Source organism: Triticum dicoccoides, chromosome 1B (genome assembly GCF_002162155.2).
Source record: "Triticum dicoccoides isolate Atlit2015 ecotype Zavitan chromosome 1B, WEW_v2.0, whole genome shotgun sequence".
NCBI classification, from domain to species: Eukaryota; Viridiplantae; Streptophyta; class Magnoliopsida; order Poales; family Poaceae; genus Triticum; species Triticum dicoccoides.
In genome coordinates, this window is record NC_041381.1 from 152,702,700 (window position 1) to 152,715,852 (window position 13,153).

Consider the following 13,153-nt stretch of genomic DNA (forward strand, 5'->3'; position numbering starts at 1 on the left):
ACACTTGCTATTTATAATATTTAGTATTATATTCTAACTTTATGATAACAGCACGTACTTTTATGTTTTAGCTCTCCGATATCATACAAAGTTATTCTCTGCATACCCACAACATAGTTTTATTTCTTGTTTCTAATTGGAAGCAAACGTTTGGTGCACGTAGAGTCGTATCAGTGGCAGATAGGGCTTGAGAGAATATTGATCTTACCTTTAGCTCCTTGTGGGTTCGACACTCCAGATTTATCACTTCCACCTTTGGGAATTGCTACGATGATTCCCTTCACTTGGGGATTATCAGGGAGCAATTAGCTAGAGTACCTCCATACAGAGCATTGTAGACATAGAATATTTTTGCAAAATACATATGGCTCTGAATGTGACAGACCCGTTGACTAAACTTCTCTCATGAGCAAAACATGATCACACCTTAGTACTCTTTGGTTGTTAATCACATAGCGATGTGAACTAAATTATTGACTGTAATAAACCCTTTCGGTGTTGGTCACATGACGATGTGAATTATGGGTGTTAATCATATATAGATATGAATATTGGTGTTACACATGGCGATGTGAACTAGATTATTGACTCTAGTGCAAGTGAGAGACTGAAGGAAATATGCCCTAGAGGCAATAATAAAGTTATTATTTGTTTCCTTATTTCATGATAAATTTAAAACAAAAAAGAGGTAGCCAACTCCCCTCCAGAACGCTTCCCTGATTGCAGCTTCGTCGGCCGTCGGATCTGCCCATCTGACGTGTTTGAGCCGTTGGATCTTCACAGCAGTAAAATCCAATTTTCACCTCACGGTCATTTTCGCTGGCCAATGACAGGGGGGCTCGCATCGTGTGCTTATTGGCTTGGTTCGTCGTCCCCCCGTGTAAGAAGTTTTGGTCCCCGCGCGTTCCGCGTCCAATCCTACCCTCGCCTCGTCCCACTCCCACTCCCATTCTAGCCGCCAAACAAACCCTAGCCCCCTTGCCCAATGCCCCCCGATCCCCACAGCCGCTGCACGGCCCCGCTCCTCCTTCCCTCCCGCCACAGCCTCTCCTTGCTCGTAGCCGCCTCCTTCCCACCTCCGCCCGAGCTCCGCCTTCCTCACCCGCCTCCTCCTCCTTGCCATCGGCGGAAGCGCTGAGCATAGGGGCAGCGGCTGGACGCGATGAGCTTGCCTCCGGCGGCGCTAGGAACCTGCACACAAAGGGCGACCCCATGGATCCGTCCCTGCAGGAGAGAGCTGATGGAGGGAGGATTGAAGGACAGGGGGAGGTAGGCGTGCTGGGGCGGGGTGGTCTCGCCTGCGATCCTCGCCCGCCTCCTCCTCCTTGCCATCGGCGGAAGCGCTGAGCATAGGGGCAGCGGCTGGACGCGATGAGCTTGCCTCCGGCGGCGCTAGGAACCTGCACGCAAAGGGCGACCTCATGGATCCATCCCTGCAGGAGAGAGAAGATGGAGGGAGGATTGAAGGATAGGGGGAGGTAGGCGTGCTGGGGCGGGGTGGTCTCGCCTGCGATGACAGGGCTGACCGGCCGGAGTTGGATCGAGATCCCATCTGGCACGGCTCGGCTCCAACTCCCTCTTCCAGCTCTCCGCTCCCCGACACTCAAATCTGGTAAATCTCCTCTTAGTTCATTGCGCTCTTGGACGATTACCCGATTAGTTATCAATACTAATCCTGATGCTACCTTGGAACTGTATGGTTGGCTGATTTATCTTGTTTGACCCCTGTTCCAGGCTCTTCTACCCATATCCGTAGCTATGGAAAGAAAGCTTGTAGTGGAGTGGCTTCCTTTGTATGATCTTGGAAGATGGTCTATATTGTTGACTATGGACTTCAGACCGTTTCTATTTTCCTCCGTGAACCTACCACTGATGTTTTGGAGGTGCTGTGTAGATGACCTCTGAAGCCCATTAGAAATCATGGCAACGGCTAAAGGTTAGCGCATTTCGAGAAGCCAACAGATCGCCGCCTACTTCCTTAGGCTGACAATCACCTGCAGGATAAAGTGCGATGTTTTGCCCGAGGGGTTGGAGCAGGACCGCATGATGAGGTGAGAACAAGGGTCATTTCAGATTCACCTGAACCATCCAAAGTATTTGTTAATAAATTTCTTCAAATGAGCAGTCCATCCTATTAATTACAATCCTTTTAGTTCATGTGAGTAGTAGCTGACTTAGTTGTTTATGTGCTTATGAACAGATGAGTATACTTTTATTTTGCTTGGCAGGGGCAAGATCTTGCTATTAATCAACTTTCTAGAATATTTTTTCTTGATATGAATTATGAAATTTGCTTTGTTAACATCTTCATATATTTTCACCTAAAAGGTGTAGGCTGAGATGATCGTTTTATTTGCAGACAAGATCAAGGACTGGGCCAACGCGGTCGTCACGCATGAACTAGTGTAGCCCATTGGCACTGGTAAAGTAGTATCGGCGGCTCAGGGACATGAAGTAAGTTCCTCCGTTTAGGTGTATTGGTGTTTCTGAACTAGCAGGCAGAATTCATCTCGTGACCGCTGGCCGTTGTCTTCTCGTCTCCTAAAATTTGTGACCAAGCGATTATACCTGAAACTGAAGCTTGGTCTTTCTCAAGATTTACCATGGTGTAATTTTATGCTATAGTCAAGCCTTGGATATAAAATAAACATGTTATGAAGATGATATATCAGTTTTAGAAATACATATTGAGGGACTATAGCAGCGTTTCTTTTTACTGAATTTCGTTTTGTTGTTTTTTCATCTATATCGCTCATTTTGTTGACATGATTATTCAAATATGCCTAATGTTCCTTTGTTTTTTCAGGTTTCTCAAAACTAACAAATGCTGCTCTATGATAAATTAGGAGGCTGAAGATGGTAGCTTACTGAACTCTCATTTTGGAAAAAAATCTAGAGATGTGTAGTGCTGATAAAGAAATGCAGGTATGTATGAGTCTGATGTTTGCATCTTGTGATGCTCACATGCTCGTGCAGATGCAATCTGGATTTGCCGCCACCGCCTCGAGTCGCTTCCGCCTGTAAATCCAGTCGCCACCATGGTAATTTCTTTTCAGTCCCAACTCTCGTCCTGTCCCCCGCATTTGCTTGCTACGAGTTATTTCTGTGTGTGTGCTTGTTGGCTTAGTGACGTGTGTGTTCAGGCATGCGTTGTCTTTGCCTGCCAGGGTGTTGGCTCTGCTACTTGGCCGGTTACAGCGAGTAGGAAGCTGATAGGATGGTATTTCTCCTTCGTCAGCCAAGGAGTTCACACATCTCTCGGTTCTCTAGGCATGTCACCATGGACAAGCAGAGTGGGAGGACACTCTTCTACTGGTTCTTGGAGGCTCAGGCACAACGTCTCCTTCTCTAGCTCAATTGGGATTTCTTACTTACCTCATTCTCTTGTTTTTCATTTTTTTTACTTAGTCACTTATTTCTGGAAAGATTTTGTAGCTATTATCTTGAGCTGCTTGTAGTTCAATAATGTTTCGGTTGCTACTTGGGGTGCATACCTGAGAATACACATTATTTTTCAGTTCAATGCACAATAGATAACTTTTGGTTGTCGCCATTAGGACACAAAAGTACTAGATTTTGAAGTTTTTAATAGCTCAAATATGCCAACTGCAGAGCAACATGGCAGTTACAATGGTTCCATGTCCTAATTAGTTCTTTTATTTCGTTTTGCAGGCGTATTATGTTGGAGGTTGTTTCTTATTTTTACTATAGATCAAGTTTCTTTGTTTCCTTTCTAGCTACCTCTGCTGCATTTGTTTTATATATCCTATATGCTTTAAATATCCTATATGCTATCATGATCCTTGCTTCAGTCATCATGTTGATTTTCCAAATTTGGTCTGGTTTTTTTTGGCCCTTGTGCGCTTTGATCGATGTGCTCTGGCTTTGTGACTCTGATGATGCACATGCAATGGCGGCATGGGTGGAACGAGAGGAAGGATGGGAATCAGCTACTTGCATTCACACGGAGGAGGCAACGTCGACTCGATGGCACAGCAGAGGAGGCTGGGCTCGTTGTGGATCTTCTTGAGGCAGCAGGACGTCGGCAAGAGCATCACTGCTGGCAACGGCTCGAGTGACCTCTTGAGGATCTTCTCCATGAGCACCTGGGACGACACCAACTCCAACATCATGTTCTCAGCGCCCGACAGCAAGAAGGCCGAGGTGCTCAGTGACAGTGATGTCAGCATGGTCACCAACTTCAGCAACATCGACTCCCAGGTAGGACAAACTTCACATATATACACTTCACATCCATCCGGACTCTCCCACCTGCCAATTGTTTAATGCTACACTTCTACTAACACCTTGGTCCAGATTCAGTTAGCCCTCTCGAGTTGGACATGCCCAGGATGGACGACTACCTGCAACTGCAGCAGGACTCCGTCGACTACAGAGTCCATGCCAAGCGTGGCTGCACCACTGACCCGCAGAGCATCGCTTGGGAGGGTTAGTTAGTTTGCTGCAACATTTTTGGTATTCGTCTTGGTGTTGGATGTTTATACTGAACATTTTTCTTCCTTATGTTGTTTAGGAAAGAAGAACAAGGATCAATAAGAGGCTAAGGAGGCTGCAAAGACCTCATTCCCTACATGGACAAGGTCACAAGGTAACTAAATCAGCTGAATTGATGCACACTGTCAATTATGTTACGACACAGAGATGAAATTTTCACCAGGAATTACAGAAAATTGTACTCGCTAAAGTACTAAATCTGATGACTACATGCTGCATATTTAGCGATAAAACTGAATACTAAAGTACTAAATTTGGTGTTCCTAACCCGAGTTGGAAGTGTTGCCCACGAAAATCGGTAGTTGTCAATAACCCAGACCTTAGTTACTTCAGATTTCAGAATTGCAAAAGTGGCAACTAAAAAAAAACTTAAATGTTGGCTATACTTTCTGTCGTTATCATGATGGTGCAATGCTTTGTAGTAGATTCTCTTTGAATCTTTCTCTAACAAGGTTATGGTAGTAATTTGTACAAAAGTTGCTATGATTTTTTGATTCTCAGTTTATTCTACCATGGATTCCCTCTGGTATGTGCATGTTTCACGACTGAATATACATGTGGAAGAAACTTGAGAGCCAATATTAGTGCTAAAGGATTACTCTGATTGCCGATCTATGCTGTCGCGGCAACACAGGCCAATACACATTCAGGAAATATGCGACCAACTTCCCCAAGATCCCGCATCGTCTACTCAGGTTAATTCTCGGTCTACAACCTCCAAAACCTGCAGTTCTATTTTTAAAAATGCTTAAGCACCCATTGCTCTAAGCGTCAGCCTGTCGCTTCGCTTATGCTTCATGCTTTCCTGAACATTGATTTCTATCAAACTTGTTTTTTAAGTTTTCATGCTGATTACTGATTGTGGGAGCTGAATTGTGCTCCGGTGGAAGTGTTAGAGTGTATCATTTTTGTAAGCATAATCTATATCCATTGCTATTGGGAACATACCCATGTAAGTATTTGTAAGAATCCTGTAGGAGCATGCTACTAGGACTTATGTAGATTGCTATTCTAGACATTGGATGAGAATGGTCTGCATCCTATATATGGTCTTAGTGCGTCTAAAAAAGCACGTGTTAGATAACTATCAGCACAACGGTTTCTAACCAATAGAAAGTTACTCCCATTGGTATATATGAGGGAATGTTTAACATTTTGTTAGAATAATGGTTTTATTAATTGGATCATTATCACTTTCATGGTGCGCCTACTTTCAGATATGTAAAATCCAGGACTCTATGTAATGTGCCTTCAATATCTATTTAACAGTTGAATAGCAACATCAAATCATTCCTCGAACTTATTATATCATGCTCTCCAACTTCTTGACATTTATTTTCAATTAAACAAATCTTGTTCATAGTGAAAAATATATTTTATAGAAAAATAGCCCTTTATTCTGTTTATTATCTCTAGCTACTTCTACTGTGGTCCTTGCTTAATACTGATGTTTGTCTTGTGATTGATTCAGGATATTCTGTGCCCCAAGCCCTACAGAATAATGCCCAGTCTAATTTCAACAGTGGGCACGACAACATCAAACTTCTCTCTTCAATATTGAAGAAGCGGCTTACTCGGATCAATGGGCATGCACTCAGAAAAATAGGTAAAGAGTACGTGATATTCCTAGAGTAAATAAAGGACATGGTGTGCTCATAAGTTAGACAGAAGCAAAATGTTATTTATTATGCTCCTGTTGTATCTTTGGACGTTTTCTTCCAGCTACCAATACCCCAGTATTGAATATTTACTTTCCCATTGTCGTACATAAACTGATGTTAGTATTTGTGCATACTCTTTGTCTTAAGTGGGCTTTCTTTTAAAAAACATGCCTTTATATTACCCAAATAACATAACAGATTATGTAATCTAAGTATATATTTTAAGAGATAAGTCTTAGTTTTTCATATAGATGGGTTACAAATTGTATGGATTCAAATTGGACTTTGTCATTTGGTCGCAAAATGATCACAGTGATGTGTACGACCTCCTCCTAGATGTATTAATCTCAATCTCATGTTTGGTTTTCTTCCCTTTTCTCTTCTAATGATGTAATTTCTTTTACTAAGATAACACCATGTTTGTTGTAATGCCTTATTTGATGTAAGATCCCTTTTCTACTTTGAATGAATTTACTTCATATATTAGTTTAGTTCATCATTCAGAGACGGTGGAATATTTTTGTCCTTCATGGTTAAATGAGCATTGTGTAAAAGTATGTCTAAGTTCTCTTTCTTCAAGTGCTTCAAGTAAATGAAATTGTTTATTTCAAATTTAATACCTTTTATAATAATCATAATGAGAGGGGTATGCTTCTCTCTCTAGGCAAATGTTACTTTAGACAACATGTACTAATAAATAAAAACTCTGGAAATGTATTTGAATCGCACAAAAATAGTTTGTAGTTCTTATTCATACTTCAAACACGTGAGGCTCTGCAAATTAAACCATGTTTTTTTAAGGCGCATATGGATTTAGCAGACCACAACTAAACCGACTCTATATACATGGCCTGTCGGATTTAGCAGACCACAACTAAACCGACTCTATATACATGTCCTGTCCTTAGTAAAGGAAACTATTTTCATCGCGAACATGGCTTTAATTGATGGTTCTTGCAGCATGAAACTATTTTCATCGACAACATGTCTTCAGCAGGTCTCTGCGCCATTTGGCGCAACGGGTCAACTAGTGTTTATTATTCACGCTAGAATTGTATTAACCAGAAACATAATACATGTGTGAATACATAGACAAACATAGTGTCATAGTATGCTTCTACTTAACTAGCTCGTTAATCAAAGATGGTTAAGTTTCCTAACCATAGACATGAGTTGTCATTTGATTAACGGGATCACATCATTAGGAGAATGATGTGATTGACTTGACTCATTCCGTTAGCTTAGCACTTGATCGTTTAGTATGTTGCTATTACTTTCTTCATGACTTATATATGTTCCTATAACTATGAGATTATGCAACTCCCATTTGCTGGAGGAACACTTTGTGTGCTACCAAATGTCACAACGCAACTGGTGATTATAAAGGTGCTCTACAGGTGTCTCCGAAGTTACTTGTTGGGTTGGTGTATTTCGAGATTCGGATTTGTCAGTCCGATTGTCGGAGAGGTATCTCTGGGCCCACTCGGTAATGCACATCACTGTAAGCCTTGCAAGCATTGTAACTAATGAGTTAGTTGCAGGATGATGTATTATGGAATGAGTAAAGAGACTTTTCGGTAACGAGATTGAACTAGGTATTGAGATACCGACGATCGAATCTCGGGCAAGTAACATACCGATGACAAAGGGAACAACATATGTTGTTATGCGGTTTGACCGATAAAGATCTTCATAGAATATGTGGGAGCCAATATGTGCATCTAGGTTCCGCTATTGGTTATTGACTAGAGACGTGTCTCGGTCATGTCTACATAGATCTCGAACCCGTAGGGTTCGCACCTTAAAGTTCGATAACGGTTATATTATGAATTTATGTGTTTTGATGTACCGAAGGTAGTTCGAAGTCCCAGATGAGATCGGGGACATGACAAGGAGTCTCGAAATGGTCGAGACATAAAGATCGATATATTGGACGACTATATTCGGACTTCGGAAAGGTTCCGAGTGATTCGGGTATTTTTTGGAGTACCAAAGAGTTATGAGAATTCGCCGGGGAGTATATGGGCCTTATTGGGCCATACGGGAATAGAGGAGAGAGGCCAAAAGGAAGGAGGCGCGCGTCCCCACTCTGGTCCGAAGACAAGGGGTGCATCCCCCTTTTCCTTCTCCATCTCCCCCTCTTTCCTTCTCTCCTACTCCAGAAAGGAAAGGGGAATCCTACTAAGACTTGGGAGTCCTAGTAGGACTCCCCACACTTGGCGCGCCCCCTCTAGGGCCGGCCTCTCCCTCCCTCCTTTATATATGGGGCCAGGGGGGGCACCTCTAAACACAACAATTGATCTCTTGGATCTCTTAGCCGTGTGCGGTGCCCCCCTCCACCATAATCCACCTCGATAATATCGTAGCGGTGCTTAGGCGAAGCCCTGCGTCGGTAGAACATCATCATTGTCACCATGCCATCGTGCTGACGGAACTCTCCCTCAAAGCTCGGCTGGATCGGAGTTCGAGGGACGTCATCGAGTTGAACGTGTGCAGAACTCGGAGGTGTCGTGCGTTCGGTACTTGATCGGTCGGATCGTGAGGACGTACGACTACATCAACCGTGTTGTGCTAACGCTTCTGCTTTCGGTCTACGAGGGTACGTGGACACACTCTCCTCTCTCGTTGCTATGCATCACCATGATCCTGCTTGTGTGTAGGAAATCTTTGAAATTACTACGTTCCCTAATAGTGCGGCCCACCGCCGCCGATGATTCATAGTGCTCTCTACCTCGGAATTTGTAGCGGATATTCTATCTGCATCCTTTGTAGGAGGATCGTCCAGTGTTGTCCCCACGTTAGCCTCCACCCTTGAGGCCGGTTCTGGAGTCCGGCTGGTAGAGGCATGGCCGGCAGGATCTCCGGACACAGTCCGGCGAATACTCTTTCTGCCAGGGCACAGTGGACATTGTTATATTTTAAAGATGATAATCACGGGGCAGGTTTTAAATCATACCTCTTCGATGGCATCTCGGTCCTGACAGCTTTCCTTTTAAGCCTACCCGGCTTGGGTGCCCCTAGTTGGTGAGTCGCCGCGGGTTCTGCACGGCGCCCCGATGGCCTTCCCTATAAAGTGCAATACATGTGCAGTGGGTTAGGCGTAAAGAGGGGATCCTTTTCGGAAGTTAGGACTCCTGTTTTACTTACATATGATGCACGGAGCAGGTCAGGATAGTCGGCAATGATGGCCACCAAGGCACCATCACAGCTTGCCTGGTAAAACATCCTGGAGACAAGCTCCACAAATATGTCCGGATCTTCTTCGCGTCCGGGGTCGAGGGCCCGGCCGGGGTCCTCTGGCTGTGGAGGCGGGCTGTGGACCTCCCTCACAGCTTTTCGCAGTTCCTGTTATGGACTAGCAAGGTAAATATTTGCAATGAAAGACCGCGGGAATGAATAAAGTTGAGTAAAAGATAGCAACTCACCCAGCTAGGGGGGTTGTACATGGAAAATCCATCCCGTGACTTAATATGGATGAACTCCTCTTCTTCTCCTTTATACAAATCGGACAATGTTTTCGCTAGAGCGGTGGCGGAGTCCGGACCTTTCCGACCACAGCGGGTGGCATCGTCTCCTCCATTGGAGTGCCACATGGGATGCCCCCGATACTGGAGTGGCTGCACCCCCCCGCATTATGCATATTGACATAACCTCTATTATTGTCAATCCAGATTTGGCAAGCGTCTTTATCCTGCCCATCAGTTGGAGGACCTCTCTGCTATCTTCCTCCTTGGGGCTCCGGGGACGCCAGCTTCGGCGTTTCTTCAATGAGGCATTTGTGAACTCGGGAAGACCCATCCGGATAGGGTCAGGAAGGGAGATATCTCTATGTAAAACCATTCGGAAGGCCAATCTTCGGATGACTTCTTCGGAGTGTCGGACAGGTATCCGGTTCCGGTGATGCGCCATATTTCTGCTCCTCCCACTTGCTATATTGATCCCTCCTAATTGCGAGGGACGATGCAGAATAACCTCTTCCATAGCTCGAAATGAGCTTCGCTGCCCAGAAATAGCTCACAAAGGGCGACATAACCTGCGATGTGCAGGATGGAGGCAGGGGTGAAGTTGTGCAGCTGGAGGCCATAGTACTCCAGGAGCCCGCGGAGGAACGGATGGATTGGAAATCCGATGCCCCTTAGCAAGTAAGGGACAAGGCACACTCACTCCCCCAGGATGGGTTGGGGAAACTCTCTGCTTGCTCCCCACCGTCATAAGTAGCTAATCCGGCTCGGACGGGGACAAGATATGCAGGTGGGAGAAACCCCTGGGTCTGCAACTCCACTAATTGACCGTGGGATACGGTGCACTTCTCCCAATCACCTCGCTTAGCGCTATGGGAGCGAGAGGAGGAGCTGCGGCGGCTGGCCATGATGGGATGGTTTTTTCGGGCGCGCTCTGATGAATCCTTGCTTGGGGAAGATGGTGTGATTTGGATCTGAGGATCCCCATCGCTTTAATAGACGATTTATTTACATGGTCAGGGTGGCAAGTGTAAAAATGCCCTGGCTTCTCGCATTCGCTCGACACGTGGAGACTGACATTATTGAGGTATAGAAGCCGATGAGTGCAACATTAAATGGGGAGCCGGACACTACTCATCACAACAGGTACTCTGGAGAATTCGGAGAAGGAATCCGCCTTGCAATGCCGGAGACAATCTGCGCGCCGGACTCATCGTCATTGAAGCCTGGTTCAGGGGCTACTGAGGGAGTCCTGGATTAGGGGGTCCTCGGACAGCCGGACTCTATGCTTATGCCGGACAGTTGGACTATGAAGATACAAGATTGAAGACTTCGTCCCGTGTCTGGGTGGGACTCTCCTTTGCATGGAAGGCAAGCTTGGCAATTCAGGTATGTAGATTCCCTTCTCTGTATCCGACTCTGTGTAACCCTAGCCCCCTCCAATGTCTATATAAACCGGAGGGTTTAGTATGTAGGACAACAACAATCATAATCATAGGTTAGCTTCTAGGGTTAGCCTATACGATCTCGTGGTAGATCAACTCTTGTAATACTCATATCATCAAGATCAATCAAGCATGAAGTAGGGTATTACCTCCATAGAGAGGGCCCGAACCTGGGTAAACATTGTGTCCCCCGCCTCCTGTTACCATTAGCCTTAGACGCATAGTTCGAGACCCCCTACCCGAGATCCGCCGGTTTTGACACCGACTGAGGGAGTCCTGGATTAGGGGGTCCTCAGACAGCCGGACTATATGCTTATGCTGGACTGTTGGACTATGAAGATACAAGATTGAAGACTTCGTCCCATGTTCGGATGGGACTCTCCTTTGCGTGGAAGGCAAGCTTGGCGATTCAGATATGTAAATTTCCTTCTCTGTAACCGACTCTGTGTAACCCTAGCCCCCTCTGGTGTCTATATAAACCGGAGGGTTTAGTCCGTAGGACAACAACAATCATAATCATAGGCTAGCTTCTACGGTTAGCCTCTAGGATCTCGTGGTAGATCAACTCTTGTAATACTCATATCATCAAGATCAATCAAGCAGGAAGTAGGGTATTACCTCCATGGAGAGGGCCCGAACCTGGGTAAACATTGTGTCCCCCGCATCCTGTTACCATTAGCCTTAGACGCACAGTTCGGGACCCCCTTCCCGAGATCCGCCGGTTTTGACACTGACATTGGTGCTTTCATTGAGAGTTCCACTGTGGCATCACGGTAAGGACTGATGGCTCCTTCAATGATCTACAACAATGAGATCCAGGGCCAGGTTTTCCTCCCCGGACAGATCTTCGTATTCGGCGGCTTCGCACTGCAGGCCAACTCGCTTGGCCATCTGGAGCAGATCGATAGCTACGCCCCTGTCCATCAGGTCAGGTTTGGAAACCTGAATTATACGGCCGACGTCCGCGGAGACTTGATCTTCGATGGATCCGAGCCCATGACAGGCACACCCTACAGTCGCGATGAACATGACCTAGATCTGTCATCGGACGGTGATCAGGAGATCACACCTGCAGCTGCCCCGACTTTAAATCCGGAGTAGATCATGCCAACCAAAGGCGGGTGGATGGACCCCGCCACGGAGGCCACGCACTCTGCGGCGATAGAGCCGAACACAGATTTCACTTCCAAGGAGGTCTATGTCATCGGACCCTCGGACTCGTCTCTGGCCATAGGCTTCGAACCACATGCACCCGTGCCCGTCGGATCTGACTGGGCACCGATCATGGAGTTTAGCTCCGCCGATATCTTTCAACGCTTGCCCTTGGGCGACATACTGATTTTGTTAAAATCTCTCTCCCTGTCGGGAAACTCTTGGTCGAACTATGTCCGGCTTGAGTGGGAAGTGGACGATGAAGGAATTTGTTACCCACCCACCACCCACTTAATAGCCACTGTCGACGACTCAACCGACACGCTTGATTTCGATTGCGAAGACATCAATGGTATGGACGATGATGCCGGAGAAAAATGGGAACCACCGCCACCAGGGCGCTGGACGGCCACCTCATCATACGATATATATATATGGTGGACACACCCAAAGAAAGCAATGGCGATGATACAATGGAGGATAATCCCCTTGAGAAGCAAACAAAGCGCCGACATCAGTGGCACCGCTCTAAATCCTGCCATAGCAAAAGCAGTGATACCGGCGCAAGAAAGAACAATACCCGAGACAACGTTAAAGATAAAAACAACCCCGTAGGCCCAGTGATGGAGCAGGATGAGCCAGGGGACGGCGAACACAGTCCGGGGCCGCTGTCTGATCAAAGCGATGCCGAAGACAAAACTTATAAACCTTTCTTCGAAGAGGAGAATAGTCCGGACGACGATGCACGCATCATTCCGGAAAAGCACTTGGAACAAGAGCACCTCCACAAAGGGCTTATTGCTACTGCGAGGAGCCTGAAGAAGCAGAAGCAACGGCTTAAAGCCGCGCAAGATACGCTCAACCATAGATGGAAAAAAGTGCTTGACACGGATGAAATATACGGCAGTGATCGCCACAC

General features: G+C 45.9%; 1 protein-coding gene across 9 annotated transcripts; it reads left to right on the forward strand.

Moving 5' to 3' along the window:
• Nucleotides 1–903: 903 nt before the first annotated feature.
• On the forward strand, nt 904–6,385 carry LOC119324593. Of its 9 annotated transcripts, none has more exons than XM_037598399.1 (11): nt 904–1,612; nt 1,735–1,811; nt 1,895–2,051; nt 2,360–2,454; nt 2,807–2,859; nt 2,926–3,041; nt 3,168–4,221; nt 4,318–4,449; nt 4,535–4,609; nt 5,150–5,210; nt 5,987–6,382. In XM_037598399.1, exons 7-11 carry the CDS (start codon nt 3,919–3,921, stop codon nt 6,148–6,150), a joined length of 735 nt encoding a protein of 244 aa, XP_037454296.1. In that variant the 5' UTR covers nt 904–1,612; nt 1,735–1,811; nt 1,895–2,051; nt 2,360–2,454; nt 2,807–2,859; nt 2,926–3,041; nt 3,168–3,918; the 3' UTR covers nt 6,151–6,382. The 9 variants fall into 9 exon arrangements, with proteins under 9 accessions (XP_037454296.1, XP_037454297.1, XP_037454284.1 ...); XM_037598400.1 differs by having other exon boundaries at nt 3,673–4,221; XM_037598387.1 differs by having other exon boundaries at nt 2,977–3,041; nt 3,144–4,221.
• Nucleotides 6,386–13,153: the final 6,768 nt, after the last annotated feature.

Coding starts and splice junctions, on each gene's coding strand:
- LOC119324593 (XM_037598399.1), top strand. CDS start 3,919: ATGGGTGGAACGAGAGGAAGGATGGGAATCAGCTACTTGCATTCACAC. Junction 4,222..4,317: donor TCAGCAACATCGACTCCCAG/GTAGGACAAACT, acceptor ACCTTGGTCCAG/ATTCAGTTAGCCCTCTCGAG. Junction 4,610..5,149: donor TACATGGACAAGGTCACAAG/GTAACTAAATCA, acceptor GCGGCAACACAG/GCCAATACACATTCAGGAAA.